We start from the raw sequence: 23741 nt of genomic DNA on the forward strand, positions 1-23741 counted from the left end.
CGCAATTGTAATAAATGATGTAATGATGCACTTATCTAATCGTAGCGGTCATTTTATGCTGCGGAATTACACTCAGTAACTCTCGGTAGTTAAGGTTAAAATAGATTTTTGTATTCAGTGGCCCTCACTAGCCTCCTTTTATTCCCCTGTCTCAAATGTAATAAGACAAAAGAAATGCAGCCGGTCATGTTACAGAGAAACCCGAAAATCCAAAGCCCTCTGCCCTGAAGACTTTCACATGGTGGAAGACTAAACGGAACGGCTTTAATACATCTGACTGAAACAAAAAGCACCGACACCGGAGACTCCTCTCAAAACGGATACATAATCATCTCTTCAGAATTTACACACCATTTTGAAATGACTTTTGTAGCACGTCCCTCGTTCAAGTCCCTTCGAGCGCAAGTTACTAATGAAAACATACTGGCTTGAGGTGTCCGAGCTGCATTTACAGAAAATTTCTAAAGATCAACCCCTTCTAACCGATCAAATTCAAGAATTTAAAAGCGCTGTGGTAGAAAGAGCCATTCAAACAAAATACCAAATCTGTCCTGTGATGAGTGACGAGGCTACAGCTGCCGTGCTCGTTTTCCAGGAGGGCTAATCCATGAATACTGCATTCTACAAGATGGATCATTTCATTTGTTTCAGATCATCACCCGAGGGACCCGTGTCCACGAACAGTTCACCTCGTTTCGTCTCTGTATTTATCAAAAGGCGCATATACTTCACTAGTTTCCCCTGAAACACCCTGTAAGCATTTACAACTCTATAAAAGGAGAATCATTCCTACAAATGTTCCATTTACCTCAAAAAAGTAGTCGATCGAGCGAGACACAGCTTGTGTTTGAATGTTTCGTTGCTTCATCGGAGCGAGTAACAGAAGCTTATGGCTACCGACTAGCACACTTGCTTTAACTCACATTATCTGAGGAACTAACAGTTTAATCAAATGGATTAATAGGTCTAAAAATTGTTTAGTATGAGTGGGAGAGATACCCATACTAATACTAAACAACCTATACTGTTGGGCCCTTGGGCAAGGCCCTTAACCCTCTCTGCTCCAGGGGCGCTGTATCATGGCTGACCTGCGCTCTGACCCCAGCTTCCTAACAAGCTGGGGTATGCGAAAAAAGAATTTCACTGTGCTCTAATGTACATGTGACCAATAAAGACCATCATTATATATACACACTATAAGAACAGTATATTATGAAATGCACCACAATATATTGGGATTCTCACAAATTACCAGCAAAACAGTACAGTTCCATTAAAATACAATAAAAAGGAGTGATACATAATAGTACGTTTGTTTAATAGTAAACAAATCAGATAGATAGATATAGTGGGGGGAAATAAGTATTGGACGTGTCAACATTTTTTTTTGCCAGTAAATATATTTCCAATGAGGCTACTCACATCAAATTTTCACCAGATATCAGGATTAACTCAAGAAATCCACAAATATAAAGAATTCACAACATTAAAGTACATAAAGTTTTTTTTATATAAAGAATTCACAACTTTAAAGTACATAAAGTTATTTCATGTGAATAACCACATTAGAAATATATGTACTGAAACAAATGCTGATGCGTTCAATACTTATTCCCCCCGCTGTATATAGATAGATCGATAGAATAATTAAATGTAATAATTTACGATATCTCAGATCTCAACATAATTGACAAATTATGTCACAGCAAACATAAGCAAACGATCACTCTTTACAACCCTATTACTACGTGGAATTTTGTCAATTTTACAGGCAAGTGTGTGCATGATTACTCAGAGTTCATGGCCTTAAAAACTAACTCTTTTTTTTTTTTTTTTTTTAAATGATTTAAAATCCAATTTTATTCGTGCATGTTTGGTCAATGAAAATGTGTGTGTCTGTGTGTGTTCGCCTGAGAAACAATACACGGCGCTGTGCTTAACAGTTACCCGTTAGTGACCAAAAGATCAGGTTAATGTTTGTTGTAGATAATCGAACATGGCCTTTACATAGCTGCGGAACAAAATCAGGCCGCTTTCATTCACAAGAAGCGCCACCTTTGTACTTTCACCACGATAAGCAAAATCCTAAATCGTTTACAGATGGAAAGAAGATTGCAGATGATTTTAGATTTGGACTGGTTAGGCGAGTTTGTGCTTTTGCAGAAAAGTGCAGAGAGATATTACGCTGCAGTTTTCCTGGAGCGGCCGATGTCGGCGGCGCTCTGGTGAGCGAGGAGAGCGTGGTAGAGATTGCAGTCTGTCCTTTTTCGTTGCATAAGCCAATTAAAACAGCAAGGAGGAGCTTTGAGGCAAAAAAAAAAAAACTCTCTCTTTTTTTTTTTTTATGCCGTCACTTTTTCCTCCGCCGCATGGTTTCTATCACTCGGCCCTGTATTATAAACAGCTGTTCTCATGCGTTCTTCTCTTGTGCTCTCTCGCTCTGCTGGAACCGATGTCCCTCTGCATGCACCCCCCGGGGGGGGAACACAGAACTGCGCACGACACCCACAGTGCAGTCCGGAGAGAGCGAGAGAAGGACGGAGAGAGGGAGAGATGAAGTACATACAGATGATTAAAGCAACAGTGCAGCCAAAAATCATGCATACACACCGGCCACTTTAATAGGAACACCCGCATCCCTGCCAATCACGTTACAGCACGCACAACGCGTAAAACCAGGTCGCATACAGGTCAGGAGCTTCAGTTCATGTTCACATCAAACATCAGAATGTCATCTCGGTGAAAAAACAAAAACGACAACTCTTTACAACCGTGGTGAGCAGAAAAGCATCACAGAATGCATAAGAACAGGAAAACACTGCTCCCCCCTCCCCATGTTGCGATCATTGCAAATGTTAAAGTCACAATCCTATATGCATTTTTAACTCAAAATTTTTTATTGCCATGGAGATTTGGACGGTTTATGAGCTTTATTCACACTGGAAAGTTAAGAACGTATTTCCTGAACTGCATGGAGTAGGCCTCATGCTTAATAATGGTGTCAAAAATGAGAACTCAAACATGTGCATTTACTTTATATGCATTTATATACACACACACACACACACACACACACACACACACACACACACAAAACCGTGATAAGCAATTATAGTGATGTGAAATTTAATAGCAGTACCAGCTGAACCCTGACCTCACAAACATTAACATAGGATGGGTGAATGTGTATCCATGTCAGCATGGCGAAACGAGACAAGGGACGAAACAGCAACAGGACACATCTGTTCGCCATGTGTTTGTAAAGCGGGAGGAGAAGAGAAAGGGATGGAGAGATTTAAGACGTGGAATGTCTTGGAGGAAAACCAGACTAAAAGGGGGTGGAGAAGAGTGAGCGGGGGAGAAGGGGGGGGGGGGGGGGGCTGAGAGAGAGAGAGAGAGAGAGAGAGAGCAAGAAAGCATGCATATATGAGAGAGAGAGAGAGAGAGAGAGAGAGAGAGAGAGAGAGAGAGAGAGACAGAGACAGAGTGTGTGGGGGAGGGAGCACGATGAAGAGCAGCAAAAAGACGCAGAACAGAGCCTGTGAGTCATACATAAGCAGAGGCTTGCACTAAATTTCCTTCAGGCTCCTCACATATACACACACACACACACAGTTTCAAACACTTAATGTCCATACACATTAGCATGAAAAAAAACGTATTTGACTTCTAATTACTTGAAATATTTATCACTCAAATGCACTTGAATATTAATGAGCTTATAATGTTACACTGCAGCAGACAGAGCCAATATCAGCAGTAACGCTACACTATAAGTTTGTATTACATTAACCATGGAGGGTGAAAACGGTGTTGGAAAACCTATACTATACAGGCCATACAGGATGTTGCAGTTGGTTTTGTTGCGGCCAAAAATGCTTGACTTGAATTTTTCCCAAAGATCACAACGCAACTTGCTGAGTATTTCTGTGCTGAGTATTTGTTTGAGGAAAACTACTCGAGTTGACTAAACGATGTCGCGTTAAATTGCTTGACGAGTGTTCGAGAAAGGCCACGCTCCGGCTGAATCTAAACAAACTGGAAAGTAGCTAGATACTTCGTGAGTTAGCTAAATTTGGAGAGCAGCCGAGAGTTTAAGAAAGGGCATCGCGTGCGGAAAGCTGCACTACGTTTACGGCTAACGGGCAACTACACGCTGGACAAGACCTGTCTCCGGGGGTGGGACATACACGGTTTTCGGGGCACGTACTTAGAAGCTGAAATGACCAGAAGTAAGGAGCTCTAAAGTGTAAATTACCATCACTAAAAATAGATCCCCCCCCCACTAACAAAAAAAAAATATCGTATCATGTTAGCATTCTGAACACCGAGGTACGGATGCAAGAAGATCCGAAACGCCAACTTTGTCTTGCATCAGCGGAGACACGGTCGAGCGCCGGTTGTGAGTGGAGGGTGGAGTCCGGGAGAAGGAGTGCGCACTTGCATGAATGTGCGTACACTAGTGTGTGATTAACGTGGGTTTATTTATGTTGTCTTGCAGTGAAGGAAAGAGACCAGAGTGTGCATCGATGCCGAGCTGCAGCAGAGCAGAAGTGCGTGTTTGTATTTTCCATTTGACTTTGACTTGTTGAGCAAAGAGTCACAGGGCCATTTTAAGCCCCTACCACACGAATCCCAAACGGCTTCCTATTCTCTATATATGCTCACTACATATGGTGTAGCGATCACGCTGTACAGTGCGCTCGAGAAAAAGTCACGTTAGGTTCAGCCACCAAAGGAATATAAGTTGACTACATTAAGTAGCAGTTAGAAAGGATTACACTGGGAGGTAAACGCAGTACTTCTACAAAAACGTTACACTCAGTTTTAAATAAAAGTGAAATTAAAGTACACTTGAAATGACATGCTTTTATTCAGAGATAATCTTCCACATAAAGGCCATTTTCCTGAAGAACTTTATAAGAAGACTCCTTATACACTTACATATAATACACAGACCTACATTTTTAATTTTTTGTTTTAAAAGAGTAAACGTTTTGAAAATTGGAAGTGATCCAACAGCCCCAATACGTGCATGTATATCGGATGTGTGTTATTGGATCTTGTGCACGCATTTAAAACATGCAGCTGTTCAGTGTGGACCGGAGGCCCCTCTTTTCCTTCTCCCGCTGTCCTTCTGTTCCAACAGCCTTAAAAAAGGTCCCAGGTAGAGGAGAAGGAGGAAGAAAGAAGAAAAAAAAAAAACGAGGGAGAGTGATGGAGTGAAAGAAAGAGTGAGGGAAGACTGCAAAATCACCAGATGGTGAAAGGGAGGGAGGGGAAGGAAGGAATAAGATAGGGCCAGACGGAGGTACGCAGTAAAGAGGTACAAGTTGAGAAGGGCAAGGCACTTGAGAGAACAAGGCGCGAGTGTATGAGGGAAATGTGTGGCACTTTGTGTTGGTCGTGTTTTCCAGCCTCTCACTTTTACTTTCTGCCTTTTCATGTCCAAACTTCAAGTTTTGTTTTGTTTTAAAAAAAAATAAAAAAAAGAGAGAGAGATGCTGCGTCTGAATGAACACGTCTACGCTGTGATGAACTCTCCACCAAATGGCGTGTGTTAAATGCGCGTGTGTTGTTGTTCTACGTTCTTCCTGTCTATCTATCGTATTCGTTTCCAGAGCCGCACCATGCTCAACGTTGGAAAGAAGCGCTGTGCCTGACTTTACAGAAAATCCAGAGATTTTGAAGAACGAGAACACACACTTTTTGAAAAGGGGGGGGATTACTCTAACAAATGAGTTTAAACAGAGGGGTGAACTAAATCAGTAGATAGGACAAAACTCGGTCATCTTGTGGTTAAATGAGCTGTGTTGACATCAGTGAGAAAACGTGTCATTGGGGGGAAAAAAGAAGAAGAAAAAAAAGGTAGAAAATCTGGCAGTGTTTTGATGCAGAGAGTAGCATCAAGACTATACATGCAGCTGGCAACTTTTTGAACAAGACAATAACGTCAGAATTTTACCACGAAATCCCTAGCGTATATCGGCAGATGACGCGGCTAATGTTTTTGCTAGACCAAATGCAATTTGACGCTACTCTGTTGATTTTTGTTTTTTTTACCGACCAAAAAGATCAAGTTCCCCCACCATTTGGTTTCTATTGGCTCAAAACAACAAATCTTGTGAATTTCCAGGTCAAAGGTAACGTACATAAAGTTGCCGTGAAGGGAAATTAACCAATACCAGAAGCGAATGCATGTCTTTGACATCCCCGGTCCTTTCCCCTTCAGTATATTCATTTTAATTCATTCATGTTTGGTCTGGTTGCTTTCGATCGGTAGGTAAGCAGAAGTAATACCGAATACAGGTACAAATACCTAATATAGGTCGGAAAAAACAGGGGCTGCAGTAACCGGCTGTCAACAGGACGGCGCCATCTTGGATGAAGCTGAAAAGGCAACAACAACAACAAATAGTATCGAAGTAGAACATCATAAATGCGCCATAAAAGTGAGCAAACCCCTTTTAAAATGAATACAAGCTAATGCTATGCTTTTCTGATACGTCCTTAATGTTCACTAGCATTATACTGAGAAGACCATGAAACTGAGGAAACTGAAGAAATGAACATTTCCCAAAGCAGCAGCAGTGAGTTACAAGGTTTAGAGTAGATGGGTTCCAGAGTGACTTAAAATGGTTTCCAAAGCACCATTTAAACAGCCTGAAGCACAACAGCGTTGCATAATAGCTACAACAAAATGTCCTTACAAAAAAAAAAACGGCAGTCCTGAAAGTGTGCATGTTGCTGTAAATAGACATTTTACATGTTGGAAAGAGCTAACCTTTATTTTTTAAATATTTCCCCCCCTCAGAAACTGAGCCGAACGATGGGGATAATGAGCACTGACACGCGGGACGTCACAAATCTCGGCTTTGATGTGGATTTTTAATGCAATTAACCAAACTTTCCGCAACGGGAGAGCTGACCCCTGACGCTGAGCCCTGAAGAATCTTTCTAAAGTGTTTTTCTCCATCTTTAAAAAAAAAAAGAAAAAAAAGGAAGAAAAGAAAAAAAAACAGCAAAAAAAAAAAAACTGCACAAAGCTCAAGTTTCCATAGGCAAGATTCCAATTCATAAATTCTGGGGAAAAGAAGGCCTCAGTGGTTTTTGTGTTGTGTATGTGTGTGTGTGTGTGTGAGAGAGCGAGAGAGAGAGAGAGAGAGAGAGAGAGAGAGAGAGAGAGAGAGAATATGAGTGACCTCACTCCACAGTCTGTCGCAATCCTTTTTCACCACCACACCCCGATTTATTGCACAAACCATAAGGGTCAAAAGTCAAGGTTGCCATGGTTACACATGTGCAAGCAATCCCATAAAGGCATAAAGGGGCCAAGGGATAAATCACAACACGTTATTAGCCTGATAGGGTCGATAATCAAGATTGCAGCACTATCCCTCATATTAGAAGTGAGCCAGTCAGGTTTAAAGGGATAAACTATCTACACTCACACACCACCCAGTGTTTAATAACATTTGCTAATCTGGCGAAAGGTTGATTTTTCACGAGCCGTCGTATTTCACGGCGTATTATCAGGCCTGGATCTATGGCGACCTTATATGATTTAGTGCAGCTATTCAAAAGATAGCGTGAGTACACAGCGCAGAATGTGCGCACACGAGTGAGTGTATCAGCGAATCGGCGATGTGTGTGTGAGAGACAAATCCACCCCCACCCATCTGGCTGGCTTCACGAGGGATCAGAGTGCTTAATGCAGAGACCTAAATGAGCGCAGATCTTGTTAGCACAACAAAAAGCCGCTTTACTGTTAGTGATAGGGCAAATCAGCTTGGCAGGCCAAACGGCGGCAATCGTTGATGTGAAAAGGCAATGTTTTTTCCTTAACAATGGACCTCCTGCGTTTTAAGCAGTTAACTGTATAACTGATAAGAGAAAATCCTGTGGGTAAACATTAGCATGAATTACAGTTGAGTTGCACGTGTGTTGCTAGCAGCTAATTCTGAATCACTGATAATGTACAGATTGAACCAGTACTACCATTACTGTATTTAATGTTTTCATGTTCACATTCAGCATTCTTCAGTTATTTTCCACAAACTGACATGCTAGTCACTTGCCTGCCCCCAAAAAAATAAATAAATAAATAAATAAAACAGCTATTTCTGGTGCTCTTTCTGTGCTGGCTGCATTGTAAAACTGTCTACTGGTTATTTGCCAGTGCTTTTCGATCGAAGTTACTGGCATAAAGTTGCTTGACGTCAGAGTTTCGATATGCGCAAATTAAGGGACCGTCTCTAAAGTTACACACGACATTGGTATACACATTTCGAACTTCAATAGCATTTGAAGAGAACGACTTACAATCACAAATAGGTCAGCTATAATGCACACCTTTTAGATTTACGATATTTATTCAAATAAAACTGCCGAATCACGTGTAAATATTGCGATGTATTTCACTACCGAATGGGCTCATACACAAAATGTATCATAATTTAAAGCTCAATAGCATTTGAAGAGGATGACCTACAGTCACAAAACCACCTGTAAAGTGTTCATGTAGGTGTCAGCTATAATGCAGACCTTTTAGATTTTTTTATATTTATTAAAAACAGTCAAATCATATCTAAATATTGAGATGTTTTTATACACTTCAGTCGGTTTTGTGACTAAAATTATGAAATTATGATATATTTTGTGTATGAGCCCATTTGGTAGTGAAACACATGGCAATATTCACATATGATTTGCTAGTTTATTTCATTAAGGATGAAAATTTTAAAAAGGTGTGCGTTATAGCCGACACCTACGTGAACACTACAGTTGGTTGTGTGACTAAGTTGTTCTCATTAAATGCTAGTGAACTTTAAACTATGGTTTATTTTGTGTACGAGTCCACACGGTATAAAAACATCACAATGTTTAGATAGGATCCATCCATCCATCTTCTACACCGCTTATCCTTTTCAGGGTCACAGGGAACCTGGAGCCTATCCCAGGGAGTATCGGGCACAATGTGGGGTACACTCTGGACAGGGTGCCAATCCATCGCAGGGCACAATCACATACACACTCACACACCCATTCATACACTACGGACACTTTGGACACGCCAATCAGTCTACTGTGCATGTCTTTGGACTGGCGGAGGAAACTGGAGCACCCGGAGGAAACCCCCGCAGCACGGGGAGAACATGCAAACTCCACACACACACACACACACACACACACAGGGCCATGGTGGGAATCGAACCCCCAACCCTGGAGGTGTGAGCCAAACATGCTAACCAACTAGCATGTTAGCATGCTAGTCACCGTGTGCCCGTTTAGATAGGATTTAACATGAACACTTTACAGTTGGTTTTGTGATTGTAAGTCATTCTCTTCAAATGCTACTGAAAGAAGAACCGTGTATACCAATGTTGTATGTAACTTTAGAGACGCTCCCTTAATTTGCGAATATCGAACGTCCGACGTCAAGCCAGCTTTATGCCAGTCTCCATAAACTCTTTAGTTTAGATAAAACTCTCCAGAGCCTGACGATACAGTATGACACGGAAACATTAACTAATTATACTCTTAACATTATGGTACGTCAGTATATATTCAGAGTTCGGTGCAGAAGAATTAGGACAAAAACGCAACGGCTAGATCAACAATGAGATGAGATGTAAGGTTCAGAAATAACCGTGATAAAAGAAACGAAATGTCATTGCCACTAAAACTTTCTCTTAGTGCTAGTCTACCTGAGGTGTAGGATCCTGCGGAATATGCTATTATTTTTAAAGCAGAGCTGAAAATAAGAGATAACAGGACTTCCATTTTCTACTAAGAGTTTTGTTTGTTTTTCTCCATTCAGACATTCACGCATCCGTTAATCATTACGTAAGGAATAAAAAACTGTCGATGCACGCTCTTACACTAAAATAACCAACAAAGTGGTGCCACCTCCAGGCTGATTATTTTCCTATAGTAGTACATGTTTTATTCTTTTACGAGAGCAATTTGCCAGCGATTTCAATTTTTAAAATGAATGACATGTACATTCTAACCGTTCATATAGTGCTGTCGAACACCTGCAAAAGCAAATTAGCTTCTCGCTTACGTCATAGCAGATATAAACAACACCACCACCACAAACCAGGACTTTCTGACCGAACAGAATCGAGAATTCAACAGTTCTGTGTTATAAGGCAATATAACACACCAGATTGTTGGTTTTTTTTGCGTTGCGTCCAACGTTAAAAGGTGCAAAATAAAAGTCTGTCTGTGTTGTTGGGTAAAACAATAATTGGCCAATATCTTTAACCGATCTTTAACCAGGCTATCTGGCATCTTTTAATATACGGTACTGCTCAAAAGTCTTAGGCACATGCAAAGAAATGCTATAAAGCAAAGATGCCTTCAAAAATAATAACATTAAACATACGCACATTTTAAAAAAAAACACTTTTTATGAAAGCAGTAAGACAGTAATAAACGAAATAAAGGTCAATATTAAGTTTAACGACCCTTTGGCTGTAAAAATGCATCAATCGTCTCAGGTACACTTAGTGCAGGTTTATAAGGAAATGAGCTGGTAAGATTTTCTGAGCATCTTTGAGAACCTGCCACAGTTCTTACGGAGACTCTGACTCTCCGGTTTCTGCAGATAAAACCAGACAAACTTCATTATCATTTTTTTTTTTTTTTTAATGAAAAGTAGTGTATTATGTTGCTTTCTTAAATGCCATGCAAACAGCTTCCAGAAACATTCATTTTTTTATTGTTCCAAAATAATGTAGAAATCATAAAACATTTAAGACTTTTGCATAGCCCTGTATGTTATCGGTATGTGCGGCCATATAATCACAGCTCCACAGTTAGCCACGGCGTATGATCGGACTCACAGTTAGCCGCGGCGTATGATCGGACTCACAGTTAGCCGCGGCGTATGATCGGACTCACAGTTAGCCGCGGCGTATGATCGGACTCACAGTTAGTCACGGCGTATGATCGGACTCACAGTTAGTCACGGCGTATGATCGGACTCACAGTTAGTCACGGCGTATGATCGGACTCACAGTTAGTCACGGCGTATGATCGGACTCACAGTTAGTCACGGCGTATGATCGGACTCACAGTTAGTCACGGCGTATGATCGGACTCACAGTAAGTCACGGCGTATGATCGGACTCACAGTTAGTCACGGCGTATGATCGGACTCACAGTTAGTCACGGCGTATGATCGGACTCACAGTTAGTCACGGCGTATGATCGGACTCACAGTTAGTCACGGCGTATGATCGGACTCACAGTAAATCACGGCGTATGATCGGACTCACAGTTAGTCACGGCGTATGATCGGACTCACAGTTAGTCACGGCGTATGATCGGACTCACAGTAAGTCACGGCGTATGATCGGACTCACAGTTAGTCACGGCGTATGATCGGACTCACAGTTAGTCACGGCGTATGATCGGACTCACAGTTAGTCACGGCGTATGATCGGACTCACAGTTAGTCACGGCGTATGATCGGACTCACAGTTAGTCACGGCGTATGATCGGACTCACAGTTAGTCACGGCGTATGATCGGACTCACAGTTAGTCACGGCGTATAATCGGACTCACAGTTAGTCACGGCGTATGATCGGACTCACAGTTAGTCACGGCGTATGATCGGACTCACAGTTAGTCACGGCGTATGATCGGACTCACAGTTAGTCACGGCGTATGATCGGACTCACAGTAAGTCACGGCGTATGATCGGACTCACAGTTAGTCACGGCGTATGATCGGACTCACAGTTAGTCACGGCGTATGATCGGACTCACAGTTAGTCACGGCGTATGATCGGACTCACAGTTAGTCACGGCGTATGATCGGACTCACAGTAAATCACGGCGTATGATCGGACTCACAGTTAGTCACGGCGTATGATCGGACTCACAGTTAGTCACGGCGTATGATCGGACTCACAGTTAGTCACGGCGTATGATCGGACTCACAGTAAGTCACGCCGTATGATCGGACTCACAGTTAGTCACGGCGTATGATCGGACTCACAGTTAGTCACGGCGTATGATCGGACTCACAGCTGACTCCAAAATGCATTTGTCTAGCCGTTCATCTTTATACTCGATCCGGTTCCTTACTCCAGAGGCCCTTATCCCTACCCAAAGTGTTCCAACCCTGTCCGTCTGGATTCTCCCTAAACCGCACCACAGTAACCTCCATTTCTCAACCGAGGGGATGTGCCCGTACTGAAAACTCTTTAATCCACTACTGTTGGAAACAACTTCCATTGCTACCTTAGCTGTCACTCCTAGCATGTTCGTAATTTAATCGTACTGACGGCTATCAAACGCGCAGGACACTACGGCATTGCTGACCTGGACTAAACCAAACTAGTATCCATTTTTGGCAAGCAGCACCATCGTTCTTCGTAGCTCTTCACGCTCTCTTTAATCTTATGACAACAATGTGATAAATACTGACAGTGCAAGAGGTTTTCTGGAAAGTCGTTCTCGAAAAAACCTCTTAAAAACAGAACGAATCTTTTATCCTTTAGATTTTTTGTTCTATACACACACGAGGATGTGCGTTCATTCCAGAATAAACATTTCCCTTCATTTTCACCACAACCTTGTGTTCTTAAATGCTTGATTAATACCGTGAGACTAGGTTATCCTTCCATGAATATTGCAAACATTTAACACTACCCTACTCGATAAACCATTTCTGTTGCATGTTGGGATGCGTGTAAAAACCGCGATACTGCATTAAATGGGTTGGATTGCTGTCACAGTGTGAATTGTTTAAGATGCGCACATATGCTGTGTACCGTTTGCTTCACGATACTGTTTATTTAACGGATGTCCAAATGAAACAAAATGGAGTTGCCGCCCCTCCCCCACAAAAAACTATTTTTTTTTTCTATATCTTTTGTTCCCATGTTTACAATGAAATATGATTTGTTGTTGTTGTTGTTTATTACCGACAGAAAGAAGCACTTGATTAGATAGTAAAATTGTTTTTAAGAAGAAAAAAAAAAAAAAAAAAACCTCATTGGAATTCAATTTTTAAAATGTCACACTATTGGTTTTATTAGCAAACCTCAGTGTTGTACATAATAAAAGTGTCAAATGATGCGATACTTCTGCCATATAACACATTTACATACAAATTTAGACAATAGGTTCCTCGAGGGTTCTCTGGACGGTTAATGATTCAAGTTTTTTTTTTTCTACTTCTGTGAAAAGGAATCCAGACAGGAAAAAAAAAGTGATATTGTGGTGCAAGCGGTATTTTTCAGCACTTTTGTTCAGCATATTTCACTCAGGAGGATTTACTGGATGTTAGTGATGTCAGTGCAAAAGGGCCTGACATCTGTGTGGAGTAAGAGGTTTCATTCTCCACTTCACCAGCCCTCCCTCGATCTCTCTCTCGCTCCCTGTCTCTCCTTCTAATGCGTAAAATGACTCATTCTCAAACTCCCAGGTTTTTTTTCTATCTAGCAGTAATTCACCCTCTCTCTCTCTCTCTCTCTCTCTCTCTCTCTCTCTCCTCTGCAGGCAGGTTTCCAGACGGCCATCTGAGTGCAGATCAATACCATTTTTGGGCTGCAGAGCCGCGGCAACCCCCTCCCCCATGTTCCCTTTCCACCTCAACACGCAATCACACATACATCTCACCCCTGTCCATCTGCCCTGCATTGAGTGTATTACCAGCAGTGTGTCTCACTACAGTTTGGAGAACCTTTACGGTTCTCACTTCAGTTTGGAGGACCTATATCCTGGCTTAACGGCATTAAGCCAGGACATAGACAGACATTAGATAGCACAGCTCATGCTCTCTCACTCACACACACACACACACACACACACACACACACACACTCAGGCTCAATTACCCAAAGGCCCTGGCCTGAAGGAGGAGGGGACGGGAGAAGCGTTTGAAGTCAGACAGATGAGGGGAAGGGAAACTAAATAATGCATCGGCAGAGGAGCACTTTGGCGCGAGACGTCCTCTAATACTCATGCAGATGGAAGACGTTAAGACATAAAGGCTGAAGGAAAAACACCACAGGCCGAGGCTATCTAAGGTAGCCAGAATGACTAATTGTCACTGTCTGCTTGAGTTTGAAGTTTAAGAGCAGACAACGTGATGACACTAGATGGAACGTCTGGAAACGGTGCTCAACATCCGGCCTCGGGTCTCCCAAACCACCCCCACAACACCCCCCCGCCCCATCCCCTTCCTCGTTCCTCCCGTCATTCTTTCCCGATCCCCTCCCCCTACTCCTCTGCTCACACACAAACACATACAGATGTGTAACAGATTTGAAGGTTCTTCCATGTTCACTGCATGTTCTTATACAACTACAAGCGGCATAGAGAAAACCTCTCTAGGCATGTATGAATAGGATGTGCTGTTTAAAAATTAATAAATAAATAAATAAATCCGATCACACACGTGGCAGAATGCTGAGGAGACAAAGACAACCAGGAGGAATGATAATATACGAGCGGTTTTAATCCTCAGGAGTGCTGGTGCAGAATTCGGGTTGCTTATTTAAGATGAGCACACATGCTACGTACTGTTTGGTTTTCCAGACACTGTTTATTTAGCATGAGTAAGTCCATATGGAACAAAAGGGGACGGACAGAAGGACAATACGGTATTGATATGGTGATGAATTATGTCAGAGCAAAACAATGACATAATACAATATTATATATAGAGGTGGGGGAGCGCTGCAATAAAATATCGCTAATACTGAAAAGATTAAATGTCCTCAGGTTCCTTACCAGCCTCTCAAAAAAAAATAATAATAAAAATAAAAATATTTAAATAAAGTGAAAAATTACACACAAAAAAATTCCACCTTCTGACCAATCAGAATTCAACAGCACTGCAGTATAAAGTACCTTGAACCATAAACTACTATTCTTTTCTTATTTTATTATTGAATCAAACAAGCCTAGATATCATGATACATATTGTACTGCATCACATCATGACACTTTTTCCATATCGTCTATCCATACATTCTTAGACGACAGGTTCCTCAAAGGGACGGATAACGGTTCTAGTTTTCTACAGGCGTTCAAATTGGAACCTTCTCTAATAACAAACCCTGCGTTGCAGGGCTCTACACAAGCTGGTACCGCTATCATTTGTACCTTTAATATGTATCCTAAACCTGGAAATGTGTTAACAGTGTACATGATATGCATCCTTTCTAGGTAAAACATATACGGGGAAGGTACTAAAAAAGATCTACGCTTGATGGTACCCCCCTCCAGCGACAAGCAACGGTACCGTGAATGGTGTAGCCTACAGTACCCTTTTTCCCCTCCCTCCCTCCCTCCCTCGCTCGCTCGCTCGGTGTGCGTTTGCGAACCTCGAATGTGCCACGGTTACATATTGGCCCGTCTTCATTTACATTACATGCAGCATGTGAATGCAGCTACAGATCCCAACCTATACAGTAAGAAAACACAACGCACTGCAATCTGTACAATTTTTTTTTTTTCCTTCATAAATACGTCACACATAACCACACACTCTTGGAGAAAAGTCGCTTTGTTTTTATTAACCCAGAAAGGTGCAAAGCTTTTCTTTGCAAGGTATTATTCTTACTTTAATTTTTTTTAAAGGAATACTATACTAGATGCACCTTTTTATGGAAAAGATATCACACATAATTAAAAGGTGTACACTTAAGGGAACCATTCGAACAACAAGGAGTACCCTTTTGCAGGGTTAAAGGTTAATTATGTACCTTACATCTTAAATCTTTTATACATGTCTATGGTACAGACTTCCAGGTGAAAGCTACATAGTATTAAAAGGCATGCAAGGGTTTTTTTTTTTTTTTTTGGTTGGTTTTTAAAAATAATAATTTACACTAGAACGTATGATCTGGATCATTGGGGAGTGTGTGAAGAAGTCTTTGTGTTCTTACCTGGCTCATGTCCCCTCCGCCCTCCATGCGGGGTCTCTTACACTCGGCCCCTACCGAGTCCCCGAGCGGAGCTGCAGCCGCTCCGTGCCCGTCAGGCTCCGGGTCTCCACGCTTCATCCCCCGCACCGGGTTTGGGCTCGCGCTCTGGTTCTGCGCCTGCGGGTTCTGGTTGGCGTTCGCCTCCAAGTCCCTGCTGTCCCGCTCCATCAGTCCCCGACTAACGGGCAGCATGATGGACGCAACGTCGGTCGACATTAACATTGAAAACGCGTCGACGTCCTTTCCCCTTGTGCTCGCTTCTTCTTCCACTTATTATTATTATTATTATTATTATGTTATTCACACAATCACGCTCACGCGCCTTTAAACCCCTATCAGCGCGCTACTAAATAACTGTTGTTTTTTTGTAACAATTATTATTATTATTATTATTATTATCAATCCGATTGTATCCGACGCTTGTGCTTTAAACCCGGTCGGTGAAGAGCGTATTTCCAGTCGGATTGGATCTACGGTGCGATAATGAACGCGTACATGAGCGCGGCTGCGGATTTAATGTTACATTGGAGTCCAATCTGCTACACAAGGCCTAAAACGCACTAGAGTGCAAGAGACTGATTGCAAAATATACTGTAGCATGCGCCACGGGAAGAGGGGGGAAAAACACCCCCTCTGCGGATAAAAAGGAGCAAAGTGCCGAGAAAATATCATAAACAAACAAACAATGGTGGTAAAACAAACGCGAAGGAAAAGACGCGTGTTTTCGGCTGGAAATTGGCTCGTGGAGTGAGGAGTATGGAGGCTAAATGCTATGCTCCATATCCTACCTCAAAGGAAGGGCGAATTTTTTTTTCCCCCCTCAACGTCCTCCTCCTAATCCTACAAAAAAAAATTAGCCTGCGAGCACACACACACACACACACACACACACACACACAGAGAGAGAGACAGAAACACAAAAACCCTGCTCTTAAAGATCACGAGGACGCGTCCGAGCTCGCTGGTTCATCGTTTTGGGCTCCTCCGATCCACCGCTTTTCAATCAAACAAAAGGAGTCGGAGTGCTGCTCGCGCTGCTCGGTTTCCTTTCTCTCCGTCCGCTTGCGCTTTCCCTCCCAGTCGGTTCGCTGTGTTCCTGCGGCGCGTGCGGAGAGGAAACCGCGTCCTCCTCCTCCTCCTCCTCCTCCCCCCTCCCTCGCGCTCGCTCTCTCTCTCTCTCTCTCTCTCTCTCTCTCTCTCTCGCTCGCTCTCTCTCTCTCTCGCTCGCGCTCTCTCTCTCTCCCCCCGCGCGCGCGCGCGCTCTCGTTACAGTGGAAACCCCCCTCCCGTCTCTCCCTCTCTGCGCGCGCTGCCCCCAGCTACACCACAGTGCCGCCGCTGCTCTGCTCTCTGCAGTGCTTCTCCTCTGGACTGCGTCAGATTTTTACCCTGGAACAAATCAGTGGGACGAGCAACCTTCAAATGTACATATACACACGTGTGTTTGTGTGTGTGTGTGTGTGTGTGTGTGTGTGTGTGTGGGGGCGGGCTATATTAGTCTACTGTCTTCATTTTTATTTTATTTTTTAATTTTACTTATTTATTTATTTTTTACATTTAATTTGTGCAGGGAAACCTATACAACACAACGGCATTCATCTAGAAAAGATACAGAATACTAAATAATGGATAGATAGATAAATAGATAGATAGATATGTTATATTATGATATATATTTATTTATTTTACGTTTGATTTGTGCAGGTAAAACTACAGGACACATTGACGTTCATTCAGAAAAGATACAGAATAATAGATAGATAGATAGATAGATAGATAGATAGATAGATAGATAGATAGATAGGAAGGTATGGTATTTCAGAATATATATATTTATTCTACTTTTATTTAGTTTCTGCTGGCAACCTATAGCCTATGACACAACAGCATTCATTTATGAAAGATAAATAATGATAAATAATAAACACATTTATATATTTATCATTGTTGATATCAGGAAGTTTATTTGTGGTGTCATGTTGCTAGATAGATAGATAGATAGATAGATAGATAGATAGATAGATAGATAGATAGATAGATCACAGTCAGTCTATTCTACATTAAATTAATTTCATTCTATGTCATTTTTATAGAAATATTCACCAGGAAATGTTTTTCTATCTATATTTCCTAGCTATAGATGTATACGTTTACCTGTATATAAACAAATGCAGGCTTGCCACGCAAGTCCAAGACTGATATGTTTCACAACAAGGACCAAGGCACACGACTGTCATGCCAGTTCATTAGGCCTAGATATGAAACCTGACCTCATACATTTTCAGCACATGACATGTTGCTGTGTAGCCTTGCCCCAGGAAATAAGAAGATAAATACTGTTTGCTCTGTTTCCAGTTACATTTTTGTGCATAATAATAGGCTACAGTGTTTAGGCTGCATATTCTGTTTGTGTGTGTGTGTGTGTGTGTGTGTGTGTGTGTGTGAATCAGTGAAAGACTGCAGTGGTTGGAAAACTGTTTCTGGTGTAGGTTTCGCTCGCCCCCAGGCGGTCATTTCATGTAACTGTCCATACCTTAGAAAACCACACAATGGACGTCATGTATTTTACTTTAGGCCTGTTTAACAGTTCAAAGCTTTTTTTTTTCTTTTTTTTTTTCATTTAAAAAAAAACGAGAGCCGTCTCACTTCCTGTTTCTGTGTCCACTTTGGGGAAAAGCAGTGGGTCATTAAATTTTCCTTTTGAGAGCAGTGTAGTGTACATGAAGTCATTTATGTACAGTAAGTAAGTAAAGCTTTATTTATATAGCACTTCTTAAAGCAATATTTACAAAGTGCTTTACAGAAGACATACAGTAGTTACAAGAAAATAAAATCAGTAGTAAGAATTTTTTTAAAAAATAAATATAAGAAATAAAAGCCTAAGCAAATGAAATAGAATAAATCAAATAATACAAATAAAATCAAGTATGGAAAATGAACTGGTTTGCGGAAAGGCCCCAGTGAACAAATGCACTTTAAGATACTTTTTAAAAGTGCTAATTGAATCAACTGCATGTAGGTTGCCAGGGAGACACTTCCACAGCATAGGCCCATAGTGACTAAAGTCAGACTCCCTGCTTTTCAGCCGTGTTTTGAGTACAACCAGCAGGCTGCAGTTGGATGACCTAAGTGATCTAGCAGGAGTATATTTTAGTGAGCATATTACAAAGGTATGTAGGAACACCACCATGAAGACATTTGAAAATGAACAACAGGATTTTAAAATCAATTCTGTAAGACACAGGTAGCCAGTGAAATGATTTAAGTGCCGGAGTGATATGATTCTTCAGTCTAGTACGTGTCAGCATTCTTGCAGCTGCATTCTGAACTCTTCGTAATGGAGCTCTTTGTTAAGCCAACCAAAACACTGTTGCAGTAGTCGAGTCTAGATGTAACAAATGCATCTATTAGTTTCTCACTATCTGTGGGGGGAGAGAATATCACATATTTCAGAGACATTACGAAGGTGATAATATGCTGTTTTACAAACATTTCTAATATGATTTTTAAAACTGAGATCACTGTCAAACACAATCCCTAAATTCTTAACGCAGTCAATTGCCTTGAGGGACAAGGAGTCTAGATATGGCATAATTAACGTTCTCTGTGCATCATTTCCTATGATAAGTACCTCTGTCTTATCTAGTAGTTAGTAAGTACAGACCTACTACTAATAAATAAATTAAAAAAAAAAAAACACTTAGAATTAAAGTAGTCTGAGCTGCATTTTTAGTTACAATATAACTGTATTTCTTAATATTGTGGTTTTTGTTTGTTTGTTTTTTTTAACTGAACTGATCCTGAACCGAGTCATCGGCTTGTTTAGCAGGACATTTCTCAAACCCCAAAGAGACAGAAAATCAGGCCGGTCAAGTGCAAGTCCATCATGAAAGCCTGGATGGAAAGATTGCGAATCGTTTCACCAATCAAAAAACACAAAGACATCTTTTTCAGGCGAGGTACCAATACCATCATCTACAGTGGCTTACATCGCCTTTCCAGATTTTGTAGTGCTAGTCTTATATTGGGATTTTATATCATGAATCTAAATAAATACCGGGGGGAAAAATGAGGGGGAAAAAACTCACTGCAAAAATATGTACAAATATAAATACTTCAAAGTTGTGTTTGTATAAGTATTTACCAGTCGCCATTAGAACTCACCTAATTAGTTGAAAAACCACCAATCATGACATAAAATCCCTATTAAATCCATTTCAATTCCAGGTTGAATACTTGTGCAAAGGTCAGTATGTGTTTATAAGCCCCAAGCCTTGAAAACATGGATAGTCCAGAAAGACATGATGGCTATGCGGGTGGCCTGACAAACTGCAATACATTTTATCCATGTGGAATCGTAGCTCTTAAAGTTTTTAATCAAGCAGAGGCTGAACATTGCTCCCCAGATGGCCACACACAGTGCTTGGTGAAATTTAATATGGGGGGAAAATGATGAAGTCAAGGACTCACACGTAGCTGTGCAGGCATAAGCACTGCTGGGAAGAAGCAGGCCTGAAAACTGCAGAAATGGCAGTTGAGATGAGATCAACACCCTAGGGCACAAAAACACACAGAATTTCACATAAAATGCTGTAAATGGGCCTCGAGTGGTGCAAGTATGTCAGGTTTTGCCTTCAGTTTGGGAGAACATTGTGAGCTTAACCGCTAATGACCACGTCCACGCATGGAGAGCATAACTGATAGATGGGTTGGATGGACTGCCATACTATCTTCCCTAATCAATTGCAAGCATTGTAACGTAATTTTCAAAGTAAAAATGCTGTTCCATTTAGAATTCTATATTAGTTTAGTTTATTGTTAAACATGTAGTCTGTTAAGCTAAGAAAACACGCATATAGTGTACAACGTACAGGGCTGAGACAATCTACACTATTATAAAAAGGATTCTTCAAGTGGATTTTGTATAGTTATTGGTTCTGAGCATCCTAAGCGGAAAACCAAAGAACATATAAGTGTTCTAGATTGAATTTAGTGTAACCAAAGGAGACATTAGATGAGTCAGTATAAAACGTGGCCTCATGTTCAAACCCTGTCAGTGACTCTTCTTGTTAAAATGCCCTGGGGTCCAAAAGTCTATTTTTCACCACTAAGAACTGATTTTATTTTGTAAGTTAATCTAATTTTGTGTCAATATATTTCTCAAACAAGATCACATCTAGATCAGACATGAGTTACATGTGTATGTGTTGTTATTTCACGGTATAGTATTACAATCATAACAACCTCCTTATGGCCTTGGGATAGGTTCCAGGTTTCCATAAGCGGTAGAGAAAATGGATGGATGGATGGACCTCCTTATGGGTGGTATCAAATGAGTAAACCTTTATATTTGGTTTTCAAAAACCTTTGTAGTGTACTTTGGCACCCTGTTGTATGCATCCATATTTATCACTTCATATTAATATTCATAGGATTTCACCACATTAGTTTTTATCTAAAATCGAGTGAAAGTTATGAAACTCACTGTTTGACATGTCATTTTTTTTGTTTAGGGAAATTAGTGAAAAACTCAATAGTCTAATGCCTTCCTTCTGTCCATTCACTGCCTCATTCAGCAGCACAACTCCAGCTCGGAATCTGCTGACTGCCAGAAACATGCGTTTGTAATATGTTACATTAGATTTACTCATTTCAGCCTTGCATCATTTGTTTACTCAAAGTTCTGCTGTCTCCTCACAGTTGCATCACTGGTACCGAACGTTCCCTCCCATTATGGGGCATCTTTACCTAAAGACCGTCCAAATTAACACGTCCTCTTACGACTCTGACCAATCAGGCTGGCGTAGCATCGTTGGCCACCATCTTGCTTCACTGATTGGTCCTGACCAAAATGCCGTGACTTGGTCTCCCGCTAGGATGTGCTTGTACTTGGGTGCCCCAGATGAGAAGGTGTTAATAGAGGAAAGGTCAAGGTGTGGTGTGGAAAGAATACAATAGGACGATTCAAGCTTCTGTGGCAAGAGCAGTTTGGTGTTTGAGGGTGGTGAGTGATCCAAAGTACCTTTGTTGCAAACCCTTTTTAGTCGATTTTATGTAACACTTGATGATATGGTTAATTATGGCGTAAAATGGATTGCATTGATAAAAGGTTCAAAATCCAACCCAAAATCTGTCTTTCCTTTTTAGGTCTCATTAACAGTGAGATGGATAACACCTCTGAACTACCCCCAAACATAACACCTCTTGGCTGGCATCAACCGCTGTGGTACCAGTACGACAAATGTGCCGTGGCTCCATATGCCTTCGTCTTTTACTACACTGTCAAAGTTTTCAACCTGGCCTTGGGCTTCCCCACCAACATACTGGTGATGTGGCACATCACAACGCGCAAAAGTGAAGGCTCCACATCCGACGTCTTTATTTTCAACCTTGCCGCACTGGACGGCTTCTTCTGCCTGATGACGCCTGTGGAACTGCTGAACCGGCTGTACCTGAACCATTGGGGTGTCTGGTATTTACAGCGGTTTGCCTATGGCATGAAAGATATGGCACCGCTGTTCCTTACCTGCATCTGCTTGGACAGGTACATCGCCGTTGTGCACCCCATCGTGTTCATAAACAGCCACGATAACCGCATGCGGACGGGCATCTCAGCATTCGTATGGGCGCTGCTCTTGGTCTATGCGCTCACTAAGAGCATTCTGGGAGTACTGAGTGTGACCGAGGTGTTCAGCGGTCTCATCGTTTCTGCCTTCTTCATCATGGTCTTCTGCAACCTGTCTATCATCTGGGTGTTGCGCAGGAGTGTTGCCGGCAAAGAGGTCATGCACCCTGTGAAGAAGAAAGCCTTTAAAATGGTGGTCATCCTGCTGGCTATCATCGTGGTCAACTATTTGCCGCCCGTGGCGCTCATGCCATTTGCCTCCACTTACACGTTCGTCCAGCTGAACTGCCAAATCAGTGTCTCTGTCTTCTCCATCATGGACTTGAGCAGCACCATTGAGCTGATACTTTACATCTCCAAGATGGACAGGCTGAACAACTACTCCTGTCTGAAGGTACCCGCAAAGAAACCAGTCGACATCAGTGCGTAAAAAAAACTGTTAATGTCAACTCTCTAGAATTTACAATCAAGAGATTAGATTGATATTTTAGAGTTATTATTCTAATCTACCTGCCTAAAGAATTAATCCTGGAGTTCCACAGTTGGTGATTCAGATTGAGAATCAGTTTATGATTCGATGTCTGACATTTACATCAGAAAAAAAGATTTTGCGTAAATTTGATGCTCAAGACAATCATCAAAACAATATAGAAATATATACGTTCTCTTATTTTTATCTCTTAAAAAGATAGAAAGCCTGTTTTAAACATCTTACAGCATATTTTTAGACAAAGTAAATCACAGAAGGAATGATCTAGGGACTACTATGGCGGAATGTAGTCAGAACATTATAACTGTTTTCACTTTGCTTGCCCTTACTCTATATACCACAAAGTTCTAGTTAAGTGTGCGATTATGGAATCATAGACGAGACCTCGTATTTTAAACATATGGCTCCAGGATCTATTTGACATTTAGCACAGAAGGCGTCCAGGAACTCAGTAACGTCTTTATTCTACCGTTAGGATAAATCATTTTGCAGAATTTATGTTACTGCATTATTCCTGAGCAACATTATGTAATTCAGTTTAATGCGTTCCACTAAAACATTTTTACTCAGGAAACAACTTCTCATCTTCAGATATTGCTAGAAGAGCCCATATTTTATGCATGATGATATATTGATAATACTGTACATTATGTATAAACGAGAACATGACTAG

At 41.3% G+C, this 23741-nt stretch overlaps 2 protein-coding genes across 10 annotated transcripts in view; one reads left to right on the top strand and one right to left on the bottom strand.

Annotated features, from left to right (window-relative positions):
* Positions 1–17096, bottom strand: part of rbfox2 (RNA binding fox-1 homolog 2) — a 72872-nt gene extending 55776 nt beyond the window's left edge. For 4 of the 9 annotated variants that reach the window (XR_006983409.2, XR_006983410.2, XM_017481811.3 and 1 more), the window contains exon 1: positions 15915–17095. Coding sequence is in view for 6 of the 9 variants with exons in the window: in XM_017481811.3 (XP_017337300.1) it covers positions 15915–16175 (261 nt within the window). In the remaining 3 variants the exon portion in view is untranslated. Of the gene's footprint in view, positions 1–15914 lie in introns of all 9 variants that reach the window. The other 5 variants (XR_001814196.2, XM_017481804.3, XM_017481807.3 and 2 more) reach the window with 5 other exon arrangements.
* A 4976-nt stretch (positions 17097–22072) lies between these two features.
* LOC108272444 (hydroxycarboxylic acid receptor 2-like) lies at positions 22073–23008 on the top strand. The gene has a single exon (XM_017480862.3). The coding sequence runs from the start codon at positions 22118–22120 to the stop codon at positions 23006–23008; it is 891 nt and encodes a 296-aa protein (XP_017336351.3). The 5' UTR covers positions 22073–22117.
* The last annotated feature ends 733 nt before the right edge of the window (positions 23009–23741 follow it).

This window comes from Ictalurus punctatus, chromosome 12 (genome assembly GCF_001660625.3).
Source record: "Ictalurus punctatus breed USDA103 chromosome 12, Coco_2.0, whole genome shotgun sequence".
NCBI lineage: Eukaryota > Metazoa > Chordata > Actinopteri > Siluriformes > Ictaluridae > Ictalurus > Ictalurus punctatus.